This window comes from Balaenoptera borealis (assembly GCF_965194805.1).
Source record: "Balaenoptera borealis genome assembly, chromosome: 7".
NCBI lineage: Eukaryota > Metazoa > Chordata > Mammalia > Artiodactyla > Balaenopteridae > Balaenoptera > Balaenoptera borealis.
Window position 1 is genome coordinate 81,064,333 of NC_138864.1, and position 16,069 is coordinate 81,080,401.

Consider the following 16,069-nt stretch of genomic DNA (forward strand, 5'->3'; position numbering starts at 1 on the left):
TCCCATTCGGAACTGCTGTGGTCCTTAAAGGGGAAAATGTGTGCTTTATCTGCATGCAAGTTGACGTTTAAAGTACATAAAAACATGAGACTACAGCTTGCTATCAAAAATGCATATTTTCACCCCGCAAGTTTCTTCAAACAGCATAAGCTAACCTTTTGACTAAGAAACCTTTGTAAAAGATCCACACTCTGCAAGACTTCTGTGTCTAGCAAACTGCATCATTTATAACCCAAAGGAAAATAAACTTGATCTGCTAAGGAAGAATCTTTCAGGGAAAAGTTCATGCAGTTTGTAGTTGACCTAACACAAATGCAATGCCGCCGCTTCCACTCACTTGGTCGTTTATTGAGCTCTTATTCAATGCCAGGTGCTGTCCTCAACAGGGGGGACTCAAAGCTGAATAAGACACATTCCGTGCCCTCAAAGAGCTCACGGTCTGTTGTAGAAGACAGATGAACATAATGCAAACATAATGTAAGAAGTCCTATGATGCAGGCTGTATCAACAAAGAGCTATGGAAACATAGGGGAAGTGACTCAGCCTGAGGTGGCCGAAGAAGGCCTTTCAGATGATATGGTGCCTGAGCCAGTCGGCCCGGAGTGGAGGAGAAGGGCATTTCAGGTGAAGGAAGCAGCATGTGCAAAGGTCCTGAGGTGTGAGAAGCATGGCATGCTTGGGAAGTGGCAAGTGCTGTGATTCACAACCTGTTGCCCACAGGGTACCATAGAGGAAGCAAAGGGCGACAGCGTTGGTGAAGTAAAATAGGAGCCAGAGCATGAAACTGAGGGGTTCACACTGCACCCAAGGCTAAACAGTTTCATGCAGGTGAATTTCAGCCTTCCACTTCCCTTGCAGTGGGGTGAAAAATGAATTGCGGAAGAACCAGATTGGTGCCCAAGAAGCAGCTGCGAATCTACAGAGGCAGAAAGATCAGTGGTTGCCTGTAGCTTCGGGGTTGGGGGAGGGAGAGAATGCGAGTGACTAAATGAGACTTTTCAGGGAGGGGGTGGCAGTGATGGAAAACTGGATTGTGGTGATGACTGAAAGTCACTAAATCATACATTTAAAACAAGCAAATTTTACTGTATGTAAAACTATACCTCAGCGCAGCTCTTAGGAAAAAAAGAGAAGCAACAACAAAGAGACAGAAGTATTCTAGACAGGAATCCATGAGGGTGTGAAGTAGGCACCAGAGATTTAGAATTCGCTTTGGAGAGCGGGTGGAGGAGAGAGCGGAGTCAGGGATGGCTCCTGGGAACCTGGATGGGACAGGGACCAGGAGAAGCAGGTCTGCTGGGGAGGATGCAGAGCCTGGGTTCTGATACACTGAGTTTGAGATACTTGTGGAATATACACCTGAGCAAGGTTTCTCAAACTCCCTGTTATTGACATCTGGGGCAGGATTATTCTGATTGAGGGGGCCCGTCGTGTGCACTGTAGAATGTTTAGCTGCATCCCTGGCTTCTACCCACTAGATGCCAGTAGAATCCCCTCCCCCAATGTCTCCAGACATTGCTGTATGTCACCCAGGGCAAAACCTGGTTGAGAACCACTTATCAATAGAGAAGGATCTTAACTCATGACTTTTCCTTAGCTTTTCTTTTTCAAAGCTATTTCACACACCATAAAACTCACCATTTAAAGTGTACAATTCCATGGTTTTCAATGCATTCGCTAAGTTGTGCAACCATCACTACTAATTCCAGAACATTTTCATCACCCCAGAAACCCCATACCTAGTAGCAGTCACTTACATTTCCCCCTCTCCCCTAGTCCCTGGAAACCACTAATCTACTTTGTCCCTGCAGATTTGCCTTTTCCCGACAGTTCATATAGAATCACTGTGTGTGGCCTTTTGTGACTGGCTTCTTTCACTTGGCATCTGTTTTCACAGTTGATCCATGTTGTAGCGTGTATCAGTACTTCAACAGATTTATTTATCTATTTATTTTATTTTTGGCTGTGTTGGGCCTTTGTTGCTGAGCGTGGGCTTTCTCTAGTTGTGGTGAGCGGGGGCTACTCTTCGTTGCAGTGTATGGGCTTCTCATTGTGGTGGCTTCTCTTGTTGAGGAGCATGGGCTCTAGGCTAGCGGGCTTCAGTAGTTGTGGCACGCGGGCTTAGTAGTTGTGGCGCATGGGCTTAGTTGCTCCACGGCATGTGGGATCTTCCCAGACCAGGGCTCGAACCTGTGTCCCCTGCACTGGCAGGCGGATTCTTAACCACTGCGCCACCAGGGAAGTCCCTTCATTCCTTTTTATGGCCAACCTTCCATTGTATGGATATACCACAGTTTGTTTATGCAATCGTCAGTTGAGGGATGTTTGGATTGGTTTCCACTTTTTGGCTATTTTGAATAATGCTGCTATAAAAATTCATGTACAAGTTTTTGTGCAGATGTATATTTTCATTTTTCTTGAGCACTTTCTAGGAGCAGGACTGCCGGATCATATGGTAACTCCATGTTTAACCTTTCGACGAACTGCCAAACTATTTTCCAAAGTGGATGCACCGTTTTACATTCCTGGCAGCAATGTATGAGGGTTCCACTTTCTCCACATGCTTGCCAACACCTGTGATTGTCTTTGACTCATGTTTTGTTTCAAGTTTCCAAAAGAGCACTTAATATTAGGCTACACTGTTTATGATAACTTTATAGATGAGAAAACTAATGGTCAGGAGGGTGACTTACAGGGGTAAGGCTTAGAGGTCAGTAAAGTACTTTCCAGCACTAAGATTTATTATTCTCTGTTGAAAAACTGTATAATTAATTACAATACTACTCTATCCTTCATATAAGATGCTGGCAGCTTGACACATGATGTCTGTGCTGGGTTTTAGTTTTTAAAGCTCCATCCATGCTTCTACCCTTCCTCTCTCAACTACTCAAAGATACCACTTAGCAAGTATCCTCTATGTGCATCATTACTTTTTCCCTCTATGTGATCATTCCACCTCCATCAGCATAACCCCATAACATCTCCCATCCTAAAAATATAATTAAACTTCCCTTGACCCCAGGTTCCCTACCAGTATCTATCCCATTTGTCTGTTTTTTTTTTTTTTACAGCAAAACTTGAAATTTGTCTCTCTTCTCGTCTTCCAATTTCTCTCCTCCCATTCCCAATCTCATTTCTAACACTCCACCAAAGCACCTGTCAGAGTCAACGACTTCTATTTTGCCAAATCCAAATGACTAATTCTCAGCCCTTATATTACTCATCAGTAGCTTTTGATACAAATTTGCATTCCCTCCTTAAAGAGTGTCTTCATTTGGCTTCTAGGACACTGTTCCCATTTTTTTACCTACCTAACTGGTCACTGAGTCTCATCTGCTGGTTCTGCCTCATGTTCCCAACCATTAAAAGCTAGAGTAACACAGGGCTTGGTCCCTGGACCTGTTTTTCTCTACTCACATGTCTATTAGGCACCTCAAATAAACGCCTGATTTTTTTCTCCTATACCTCCCCCAATCCTCCCTCAATTCTTCTCCTACAATCTTGCTCTCACAGAAGATGGTCACGCCTTTCTTCCACCTTCTCCACCAACCTTGGAGTCATCCTTGACTCCTCCTTTTCTCTCTCTCCCCATCCATCAGTTAGTGGCTCTATTTTTTATGTTCAGAATCTGATGACTTCTTGCCTCCCCCATCTTTATCATTCTGGTCCCAGTCACCATCACGTCTCACCTAGATTATTATAACTGCCTCCTACCTGGCCTCCTTGCTTCCACCCTTGCCCCAGGGTCTATTCGCCACACCACAGCCAGAGTGATCCCTCTAAAAAGTAGCTCAGAGCACATCAATCCTCTGAACAAAATCTTCCATGGGTTGGCTGTGATATTACGGTGTTTGCAAAATGGCCCCCCTACTGCCCCTCTCTGTCCACACTCTTACGTAGTCCCTGTCCCATGCTAACTCTGGGCTTGGCTAGGTGACTTACTTTGACCAATGGGACAATACAGCCATAAAGCAAGCAGAGGCTTAAAAGCCGCTTGTTCATTTGGTCTTGTCCTATGTTGCTGCTGGGAACCTTCTGTCACCAGGTCAGCAAACTTGGGTTAGCTTCCTGAAGGATGGGTGACCATGTGGACAGAAGCCCCAACCATTCCAGCTGTCCCTGCTGAGTGAGGCCAAACTAGACCCCCCAGCTCCACATGAGTTAGCCCAGTCAGATGAATAACATAGCCCACCTTGAGAATCTTGAAAAATAATAAACATTTGTTATTTTAAACCACCAAACTTGGGGGTGGTGCTGTATCAGTTAGCTTTTGCTTTTGGTAACTGACACACTACCTGTTTCACTCAGAATAAAAGCCAACATCCTAACATGGCCTCCCTCATTTTATGACACTTCACTTACAGCCTCGTTAGTCCTCATGTCTGGTGTTATCCTACCTCAGTGCCTTTGTACTTTCTGTTCCCTATGCCTACAATGTTCTTTCCCCAGGTATCTACATGGCTTGTTCCCTCACTTCCTTCCTATCTCTGCTCAAATGCCACCTTACAAAGATAACATCCCTTACCACCCTAATAAAATACCCCAGGACTCCCCATCCATCTCCCTTACCCTGCTTTATTTCTCCTTTTAGTCCTTATTATCACCTGACATACACATTAAACATTTCTTTCTTGTGTGTCACACCTCCTCACATACACACATACGAGACACCAGAATTTATGGTCTACAAGGGCAGGATTTTATCTGTTTTGCTTATCACTGCAGCCCCAGCACTTATAATAATGCCTGGAATTTTTGATCATCAGGAAAATGATGGACGTAGCAGTCCTTCTGCTAAATCTGGTATCTAGGCCTATCGCCTGAAGTATTTCTAGGGGCTGTGGTGGGGAAAGTGGCAACTATGCTCCCTACTGGGACATACTTCATTTTTTGCAGGCCAAATTCCTATAGCACCCACAACCCAGAAAACACTCAAACAAATTCTTGTTAAGGATGCAGGCAGAGCAGCAGGATGAGGGCTGGCCACCGGTCAGTTCACACTCAGTTCCTCTTGACCTCCCCTCCCTTCCCTTTCTTCTCATCCTTTCCCCATTAGTCTGCAGCACCCGTTTGTCAGATCATTTGACTGTTCTCCAAATGGTTAGGAAGACACAAAAACTCCAAGAAAGTATTATCAGCATAGAAATTTATTTGAATTCAAAATAATATGGTTATATTTAGGATAATGTAATAATTATCTAAAGCACATATCATCGTAGGCTCTGAAACAGTTCTAAAGATGTCATTCTTTTGAAGTCAAAAAATATGTAGTAAGAATGTACAAGGAAGCAAAAATATAAAAAATAAGTTTGCTGAGTATTGGGAATTGTTACAAGAGGGGCACATCAAGGTAATGTAACAGAGTCCAAATTACACAGCATGCAGCAAGGAGTTCTCTTGCTTTATCAAGTCCTGGAAAATAAACCGGTGACCTCAGAATGCAAGAATACCACCACTGGGTTAACAGGACAAACTTTCTGAGGGACACAGGGAGTAATTCACTATACTTCCCCCTTCTCTAACTCCTTTCCTCACACCGATTTCTTTTCTTTCCTCCAGGATAGGTTTTATCCTGTGGAAAAAAAAATTTGGTTTTATTTGTGAAGTGGAGTAAATAATATCCTGATTGAAGTAGGCAATGTTTTAGCTAATGATGCTCAGGAATGAAACTTTTGAAAAAGGTCAATCAGCTAGCTACTAGCAGAGACCATCAGTGGCTTGCAGAAAAAAAAAAAAATCAGATAATATGTGTTTGCTAAATAGATAAAAAGAATAAGCAGTTAAAAATGGGTGAAAAATCCCAGGGTTTATTGTGAACTAGACAAACAAAAGCAGACAGGTGACCTTTGATTCAGCCCATTTACTTGTGGAGTGAGCTATAGGAGGCTCCAAGATAGAGTTTGGTTCCCAACAGTGTCCACAGCCAAAGGGCAAACTCAGAATGTCTCCTCCTCTCGTAGAAACTGGAACACGGACGAGAAGTCTTTTTTGGAGTAGCCCTTCGCACACATAATCCTGTAGATCTGATGGGCCTGACTGCCCAGAAGGATTGGGCTCTTCGTGCTGGTAGCAGAGTCTTGTGCTAATCCCAGATCCTAAATCAAACAAGGGCGGAGGGGATACATTGAGGTTGGTAGTTAAGGCTCGCTTCAGGACTGTGGCTCCTAATGCTTGGGTTTCAAAGAAGAAAAAATGAAGCCTGAAAAAATAAGATACTTACGAGCGCGATGTTAAGTTATATATATATATTTTATATGTGCTTTCTTATTGCTGCAAAACTGCTCCAGAGAGAAACCTTGATTTCTGAGTGGCCTCTCCACTCCTCCACAAAACCTATTTGTTTTGTTTTGACTTCGGCCAGGTGTTCCTATCCAGGTGAGATCACACAGAGAAATGCTTTTTCAAATCTACAGAAGCCTGTAAGCCTAAGACAAACCCCATTATGAAATTAAGCATGATGAAATTATCAGTGATGAAAATATCCATTCAATCTCTTAGTCAACACATATTTAACAACTGCTGTATGCTGGGCACTGTTCTAAGTCCTGGTGATACGCAGTCATGATAATAAAACCAAGTCACTGTTCTCAGGAACTTACTATCCAGTGTGGAAGACAGACAGTAAAACAAATACTAAACTTCCAGACAATGACAAGTGCTCTGAAGAAAAATAAAGCAGGGTAAGGGGTCAGAAAGTCATACATAGCAAGGGGTGGGGTAGAAGGAAGAGAGTTCTGAGAGTTCTGATTGATGGGAAGACCTCCCGAGGCAAAGACACTTGACCGAAGATCTGAATGTGAGGGGGCACTGAGTTCTTTGGAGAGCTGGGGGAAGAGAGTTTCAGGCAGGTGGAAGAGCAAGGGAAAGGCCCCCTGGTGGGGGGGCATGGCTTGGATGCTCAAGGAACAGTAAGAAGGCCAATGAGGCTGAACTAGAGTAAGCAAGGGGCTGGGGAGGGAAATGAGACTGGGGATGGGCAGAGGTGGAACACGGAAGCTTTATGATGTCTGGAGAGGAAGTTGGATTTTCTTTCAAGTGCAACAGACAATCAGCTTCACAACAACACTTTAACATCTCTGAGAGCTAACGTTTCATTCAGAGAGTTTTGGAAAACTTATGGTTGTTTAAAAATAGACAAAAGTTAACATTATAAATCTTTTATAGTTAAACTGTAGTTAATGGTATCCTCTACTATAAGAATGGAATCTTGTCCAACCTTGAAATATCTGGGGGTAGATGGAAGACAATGAAGGCATGGTTAACTGAAACAATATTCCCCACATTTCATTTTATATGTGATTAAATAAGTGCTGCAAACAAGTGGCAAAACCAAGACTTCCTTCTTACCATTACCATCTTCATTTCCTCCATCAATGGAAAAGCCAACAAGCAATGAAAGAGGAAGACAAGAAGCGAGAAGAGGACTATTTGTATTCTTTGAGGAACACCCTTGATAACGGAGCAGTTATTGATACCATCCACTCAAAGAAGGAAATGATTCAAGGAAAAAATAAGCAAAGTTTAAAGAATGGATTAAATCTCTAGCCTCTTGGATATCTATGATGCTATAGGTGTTAAGAGTATTTTGTGCTTACTTGTATAATTTTCACATGTAAACCCACAGATTTGGAAAATCTACTTAACCTTAAAGTCTTCTATAGCTTCCACTAAAAAGCAGGTTGAATTATTACCCACACACTTCACAAATGTGGACAGCTACATTATTGCTTATACCCAGACAAGAAGATAAGCCTCTTTTGTCAACATCATTTTGCTGCACATCTGCAAGATGCATTTATTTAAAAACGACAGAAAATCTACATAGAAAGACTGCCTATAATTTTTAACCTAGTAGTATAACTAGAATATAAGAACTTAGAGTAAACACAACATATCGAGGAGAAGACAACACTATTGAGAAGAAAAGGCTATTAGAGGTTTTTCAAAGGGGCAAGTAAATATCCCAAATAAGAGCTAATAAAACCAAAAAGGGGAAGCTAAAATAGCTTTGGTGGCTGCTACCTTAAATGGTGGACATTCTAAAAAGAGAAAGGTGATTTAGTCTATAAAATCCTAAGTGGCTTGTCAATCCTGAAATGTTAGAAAAGAAGGTATCATTTGAAGCTTGTAACATATAATTTAAAATAAACAAACACCCCACTTCACTAATCAAATACAAATATTTATGAATTCATGAGCTCAGTGGGTGGTTCAGGAAGAAAATATAAAACAATTGCAAAAGGTTTCAACAAATTAATGGAGGACCAAATCGTTACATATTACAAGGACACAGGTACGTTGGGTGAGTAATAAGAGTGGTCATAATTTTCCATAATTTGTTCCTTAGTGGCCTTCAGAAACAGACTTCTAGGTTGGGGGGTTTAGAAGAATGATCTAGTTTTTGTATTGATTATGTTCTGATTATATACACAAAATATATTAGAATTTTATGATGTTAAGACCTAGAAATAAATGTACAAGCCTCTACTTCAAGGACACATTAACATCATCTCCCCCAACACAATGAGATCTAATGGCAGTTGAGCAAAATATCTCCTAGTAAGTAAAGGCCTGATCTGCCCAAGCAGGTATGATTGCTTTAATCAATGTGGCACTGATGGGGACTTCTTTAATCTCTATCAATTTCTCTACACAAGTCTAATTAGTTATGGTGGGTTTTGCTAACAGCTATCTGAGGTGATAAAAGCATTTTTTAAAAGTTCCTTTCTAAATGCTTTCATTTTAAGCAAAATTCAGAAATCTTGCTCTTTATAAAGGAAATGACAACTTATAAAGAGCAAAAGAGAACAGGAATGTCCGTATGTTTTACTACTGTACTGTCTTATGCTATCTTTTATTACCAAGAAAATAATTTTAAGGGACCTCAACAGGAGCAGATTCTTCCTGGGCAGGGACACTGGAGAAAATGATGGAAGTAAAGGTGTGACGTAGAAGAGAGTCCCCAAATAAAGCCAGCACTGCTTACAGGTTACTTCTTAGCTGCTTCCTCTGTTGGAGCCATAAGCAGCATTTTAGGAACCAAATAAGCTAACAGATCACAACCCACTTCATACATGTACATAAAGCAAACTGGGCATAAACGCGATTCTTTCACTCTTCTGTGTGCCCTAATAAACGACCCTGCAGCTTTGTGAAAACAATCCACTCAAGGAGCTACTTTCTGTTTCCAATAAGAGCAACACAGCACAACTATAAAAGCCTGTGTGGAGGATATGCAAACCTAAATATAAGGTACAGATTGGCATTAAAATAAATATTTTCTTAAATGAAACACGAGGAGAAATAAAACTACAAAATAAGAAACATAGTTTCAAACATTGCTTCATCCAATAAATATTTAAAGTGAGCCAACCATGTGCCAGGGGCCCGGCTGGAGAGGCAAGGAAGAATGAGGCAGGCTGAGGGAAGAGCGGGCGTGGAGGGCTGCCAGGGAGAGGGAACAAGAGGCCGAAACGAGTTTGGTGTGGCTGAAGCAAAGGAGGGGGTAGGAAGGCAGAAATGAGCTGGTGAGGAGAGCAAAGGCCTTTAAGACAATGTGCAGAGATGGACTTTAATCTACAAGTAACTGGAAACCATGAAAGAGACTTAATAGGAGAGATGACATAATCAGGTTTTTACATTTTAGGAAGTCCACTCTTAACCACAGAAAATGAACTGGAGAAGATGATGAGAATGAAAGGCAAGGAGATCAGTTAAGGGCAGATGTGGTAGAATCTAAACAAGGTTCAGCCAAGGTACTGGTAGTGGTAGAGAGGGCAAGTGGGTGAATTCAAGGCACAGTCGAGAAGTAGAATGGACGAAACATCATGGGAATGAAGGAGAGTAAGCTGAATACGGTATACAACTGTACATAATGTTACTTTTGTCAAAAAGTAAAGGGCAGGGGTGTGGGGAGTGGGGTAGGGAACAAGCGCTACACAAGAATCTGAAAGTCTGTTTGTCTAAAAAGTATTTTCTAACGTTGAGATCGCAAATGAGAGGAGGCCAACAATTTGCTTTTCAAATGACTTTATACATAAATATATATATATATATATATATCCTTAAAGTAGTAAGATGTATTTAGAAATCTAGCATCATGCGAAAGGTCCTCTCTTCTTTTGTGACATGTATATCCAATGTCATTATATTATTAACCGTCAGAAAATGCTTGTTACTGCTTTCATTCTAAGGGCTTGGTAAATTAATGTCAATTTATGATGAAGAACAACATTTTACCGGCTCACATTACAAACAAACCCAAGCACAAAAGAAAAATCCCAGCCTATTCTTCTCATCTGAAAGGCCAGGATTAAAAGTGAACAAGATAAAAGGTTTTTATCCAAGCTAAGTTTTAAATAATTTCCAGTGACTGGGTCACTATTTTAGTAACCTTGCCTTCTAGGATAGACGTATGCTTTGTTACGAGAGGAGAGAAGTGGGAGTGGGGTGAGGTGGGGGGAGAGAGAGAAGGGAGGGAAGGAGAAGAATGAGACTAAACATTTCCCCCCCGCTCTCTTGGGTAGTCTCTGCATTTACCATACCTTAGCCATGAGTGTTGTTCCGAATCCACCCTGATAGTTATTAGCCGAGGGAACTCCATCCATCACCCCAGGTACAGGATTATAGGTGTCACTTGACCAACATCGTCCTGAGCTCATGTTTAGGATTTTAGCCAAGAGTTTTGGGTCAAGCCCTAACCTGTCAAAGAAGGTCAAAGAAAAGAAGTGTTAAATGTCAAGATGTACAAGCCACGCATGACTTATTTACGTGTGAGGATGCTCCATCTTCTCTCTCCATTTATGACATGTCTTCAAATATCTAAGCAGCCTGAGGGTGAAGAATCCAATCTTAAATTATAGGGTATTAAAAGCTAGTGATTAAACATTTCTGAGCCAGGACATTCTGCACTGAGAGAAAACCTTCTGCACTACCTTGCTTTTAAGAAATAACATACGACTGCATAAAAGTATTGTTGGTTTATCACACACATGGGTTTTCTAGTCTCCTGGACATTATTGCATTTATGTGTCGCATAAGAACCTTAAGCCAAGATGATCATCTAAATTCTACAGTCTTTACTCACAAGTGATGTATTTCAGAAAGAAATATTGACAGTTAAATTATGTACCATGGGAGTCCATGTGGATGCATTTATATGTATGTTTATTCCTTTAGCTCTTATGAGAGAATAAATGCAAGAGATGAGCCACGAGCAGTAAAACGAGCTTAAGGGAAGTTATCATTATAAAAGAAGACATTTCTTGCTGTAAACTTTTCCTTATTTATTAAATCTTCATTAGACATTCTTGCTTATGAAGCAAGTCTGCACAGAGTTGTGACATATGCTATCTATTCAGAGACATGCATTATAGTTCTGGGTCAACTGCTGATAAGGTTACTGATCCTGATAAAACAAAGCTTGCCCAAGCGGAAACATCATTTGTTCTATCACTGAGCTGATGGCATAAACGGCTGTTCAGTGTGGACCCAGAAAAAAAGTAGAATTAAAATGCTCTATTACTTTATTCCAAGTATCTTAGTGCAGCCTGGGAAGCACAGTTTTGCTATGTATCTTTGAATCAAGTTTCAAATAAAACTTTCTGCTTTTTCTTAAAACCAATCCCTTCCAGAATTAAAAAAAAAAGATTAAACAGAGACACATGTAAATATTAAATGAACTGTGCATTTTGGGGTGCTGCTTATTACTTGTGTGTTCAAAATTGTCTGTCTATTTCCAGATCAGAATATAATGACCAGTAAAACCTTTTTCCAATGCTCCAGCAGGGTCTAGGGCTAACAGCCAGGATGTGTACGGACTTACCACATAATACAAATGTTATGTAATCAGGCTTTCAAGGAGCAGCTGTGGTTCAAGGAATACTATATGGCATGCCATGAAGATGAACTCACATGGTAGCCTGTGTTATAATGAGCAGTTTTTACTAAAGATTATAACAGATAAAGATTCCATCTAAATCAGATGTCATACATTCTGTTCAATTGTACACTGCTGGAAAGAAACCTGATGGTTTCATTCATTCTTTTATAAAGATCCAAGTTTGTTACACGTATAATTTGCTACTGATGCTTCCTTTCCCCTTTCAAATATAATTAGGCTATCAGGATGCTACGGTTAACAGATGACGTAGGAAAAGATAAAGCCAATGCACTTAGGGAAAAATTGTGAAAAGTAAAATCACAAATGAACAACTAGTTAATCTGCTATAACTGCAAATATATTGTCTAAGCACAGATATGCAAGAATGTATATGTCTAATGTGCTCTATGAGCAGGGGATATTTTTAAAGACCCCAAAACACTGTCTTAACCTTCCATTTGGAATATAATTCAGGCTTCCTAATTTAGATTTTCTTTTAAAATGGCTCATCACATTCAAAGAAGCAGAGATACTCCCCCTCCTTATAACCTACCAGGTTAGACTCAACAGTGCCTCACAACACTCTTTATTGCTAAAGAACTTCATACTCTGTCTATAATACCAAAATGGGAGCAAAGCTTATTATCCTTTGTAAAATCCTACATTTCATTTTTCTTGAATGTTCAAGGAAAAATACTGGGGCTGATTTATGGAACCCTTTTTGGTGAACATATTACTATTTAGAAGCATCCTGAGGGGCACACACAAAAATGAGGTGGCAGTTGTTATGTGCTCACTTTTCAAATCTGATGCTTCCCCACCATGCTGATTCTCTTTAGGAGATAGCTACTCCCTCTCCAGTCCTCCCCAACCCCCCAACAGCAAAGTGTATCATTAAAAAGAGCAAGTTAGAAGTGTTTTGCATTTCATCTTTCTGAGGATTCTTTCACTGGCATATATATAACTGACAGTTAAAATTAGACATGATATTAAAATCAGTTACTGAAGTCCTCTGTCTTCCACTGTGCCCAAGGCTTGTAATGGTCTGAAACCAGCTAGAATACACAGTAATTGTCATTCAGGGAGTCTATCCTAGAACGTCATGCTTCACTGGAGAAGACTGAGTTTCATTTAAAATCAGCAAATTAATCCAAGACAGGTATCTGAAAGGGCAAGTTTAATAGGAAGCAGCTACTGGGCTCTCAACCATGATAAAATGTTATTGCTGTTTCCCTGTAAATTGGCTGGGAACATATGATACTTTCTGCATAAGAGCCCCATTGCTGTTCAGGAGATATACAGCTCAAGCCATCAAAAGGATGACAGTCTGTCAGTCCCCATAATAACTTGCCACTGGATGTGGTTCGAGAGTGTGCGCATGCATGCATGTGGCTTTACAATTGCTGGAATGTTCTCTGATATAAACAGAATGAATTCATTGCTCTGACCGCATATATAATACAATTCAAATAAACGTCACTGTGTCAAATCTACTCACCTTTAAAACACAAGAATTTTAAATGAACTTTTGCTTTTGGGAGAAGTAAAAATGATGCATAAACTATAAGAAAAATTAAAGAGAAGCCAAGTGTTTGCCTTCACTGTAACCAAGGCTTTTAAGGGCCAAAAAAGTATGTTCACTTTATAGTCTCTGTAAGTATCTATACTGTCTGGTTTTATGTAAGAACAAAGCAAACAATGTCCCTAAACTGAGATGTTTGTATCACAGGAACCAATCTGGAAATGAAACATCTAAGACTATGTCCACTTAAATCAATCATTCCGTTATTCACCAATGTTTACGCAGACCTGCCATCTAAGAAGAGGCTGTGCCTGCCCTCCAGCAGTGGGCCAGTTAAGGCACCGCCCAGTAACGTTTACCTGAGGCAGGGGAAGAGCCCCCCGGGCTCCCACCTCATTCGTCTGACAAATCTTCATTGAGTGCCTACTACGTGCCAGGGATGTTCTTAAGATACAGTAGTGAGGGACTTCCCTGGTGGCGCAGTGGTTAAGAATCCACCTGCCAATGCAGGGGACATGGGTTCGAGACCTGGTCCGGGAAGATCCCACATGCCATGGAGCAACTAAGCCCATGCACCACAACTACTGAGCCTGCGCTCTAGAGCCCGTGTGCCACAACTACTGAAGCCCGCACACCTAGAGCCTGTGCTCCGCAACACGAGAAGCCACCACAGTGAGAAACCTGAACACCTCAACGAAGAGCAGCCCCCATTCTCCGCAACTAGAGAAAGCCCGCGTGCAGCAAAGAAGAAGACCCAATGCAGCCAAAAATAAATAAATAAATTTATTTATTTAAAAAAAAAAAGATACAGTGGTGAGCAGACAAAGCTCATAGAGCCTGTATTCTAGTTGGGAAGACAGACAATAAACAAATAAATATATAATGTTAGCCAGTGAGAAGTGTTATAAAGAAAAAAACATTAACGTACAATTCAATTCAAATACAAACCACCACCACCATCACATCAATAACTACCATGTACTGAGCACCTACTATGTATCAGGCACTGTTTTAAAAGATTTACATAGATGACTTAATTTACTCTTCACAACAGATACTACTGCTACTGTGGATAGATACTATTATTTTTGTCATTTTACAGATGAGAAAAGCTTAAGTCTGTGGCAGAGCTGGGATGTGGTCATCAAGAGACACCCACACTCACTGCCCTGAGACTCACTGGGTCATATGGGTAGTCACTTAATCAGCCAACATGATGGCATCCTATCAGTTTAATAAGAAATTTGGCCAAACCTTTAGCCATATGTTATATCTATCAGGGTATACAACTAAGAGGTTTCAGTCATCACCTAAATGAAATGACAACACCTTCTTAGGGAAGTAACCAGGAAGCTAAAATTATGCTTGTGGGAAAGTTCTCATCTTGAACGGCCTTCCAGAAGTTTGACTGTTTTAAGCTTCTTTTGATGGAAGGAGACAATATGGCTATTGCTAGAGGGGCCTGGGCCCTGTTGGCAATGCAAATAACTTGTTATACCACCCATATTGAAAAAAAAAGCAAACAAAACAAAAAACATAATTTCCGGCAGAACAAAAATGAATACAAAAAAAACAAAACTCACATTACCAATGTTATTCTTATGTGGTGCATGGGAATAAAACCTCTCTAATGGGGCTTCCCTGGTGGTGCAGTGGTTGAGAATCCGCCTGCCAATGCAGGGAACACGGGTTCGAGCCCTGGTCTGGGAAGATCCCACATGCCGCGGAGCAACTGGGCCCGTGAGCCACAACTACTGAGCCTGCGCGTCTGGAGCCTGTGCTCCGCAACAAGAGAGGCCGCGCACCGCGATGAAGAGTGGCCCGCACTTGCCACAACTAAAGAAAGCCCTCGCACAGAAACGAAGACCCAACACAGCCATAAATAAATAATAAATAAATAAATAAATAAAGGGAAAAAGATGGTTCAATTAAAAAAAAAAAACCCTAACGCAAGTAAGGCCCTTTCAGTACCATAAAACTATGTTCTGAGTCCTAAATAGATCCCAATTAGAAGGCAGAAAGGTCTAGTAAAAAAGAATTTCCAAACATGTTATATACCAATATTTTTTATGCTTTACTTTTTTATAGCATTTAAAAATCTCACTAACATCCATACACACTCATTGTAAAAGATCATAGGGTCAACAGGAGTTTAAAACTATAAGGTTTTATTCTTCTATTTAAAAAAAGGGAAACGTCAGTGCTCAAGAAAAGACACTGACTTATGAGACTGAAATTAATCAGAAATGGTCACTTCATAGGAATAGGTAACTCAATTTGTAAATGTTGACATTAATTCTCTAAAAAAATTTTTACTTCAGAGTGAACAGAATATAAATGTGGCTGAACCACTTTGATGCTATACTACTTTGTGGGAATTTACTACTTGGGAATTTATGCTTGCTGATGCCAATTTTCTCTTTCACCTTGCAATGCTCAATAAATCGTGGCTGCTCTCTATATTCTATTAGAGAACATTCCTGTCATTTTAAACCATGTCTGTAAACCATGGAGAAAAGACAATAGCAGAAGCAATCATTTTTAGGACTTTCAAACCACTGAGAATCTCTGTAAGATAAACCGATAAAATCCTAATGTCATGAAAATAAGCAATTCATTAGTACAATGTAGAGCACCACAAACTTACAAATTATTGTAACAGTTAA

At 40.6% G+C, this 16,069-nt stretch overlaps 1 protein-coding gene across 4 annotated transcripts in view; it reads right to left on the minus strand.

Annotated features, from left to right (window-relative positions):
• Window positions 1-5,129: 5,129 nt before the first annotated feature.
• HIBADH (3-hydroxyisobutyrate dehydrogenase) overlaps window positions 5,130-16,069 on the minus strand; it is a 105,775-nt gene continuing 94,835 nt past the window's right edge. For 2 of the 4 annotated variants that reach the window (XM_082398016.1, XM_082398018.1), the window contains exons 7-8: window positions 10,545-10,701; window positions 5,130-6,095 (exon numbers count right to left, since the gene is read on the minus strand). In XM_082398016.1, coding sequence (XP_082254142.1) covers window positions 5,937-6,095; window positions 10,545-10,701 — 316 coding nt within the window. In that variant the 3' untranslated portion in view covers window positions 5,130-5,936. Of the gene's footprint in view, window positions 6,096-6,149; window positions 6,368-6,392; window positions 6,426-10,544; window positions 10,702-16,069 lie in introns of those variants that run through there. The other 2 variants (XM_082398017.1, XM_082398019.1) reach the window with 2 other exon arrangements.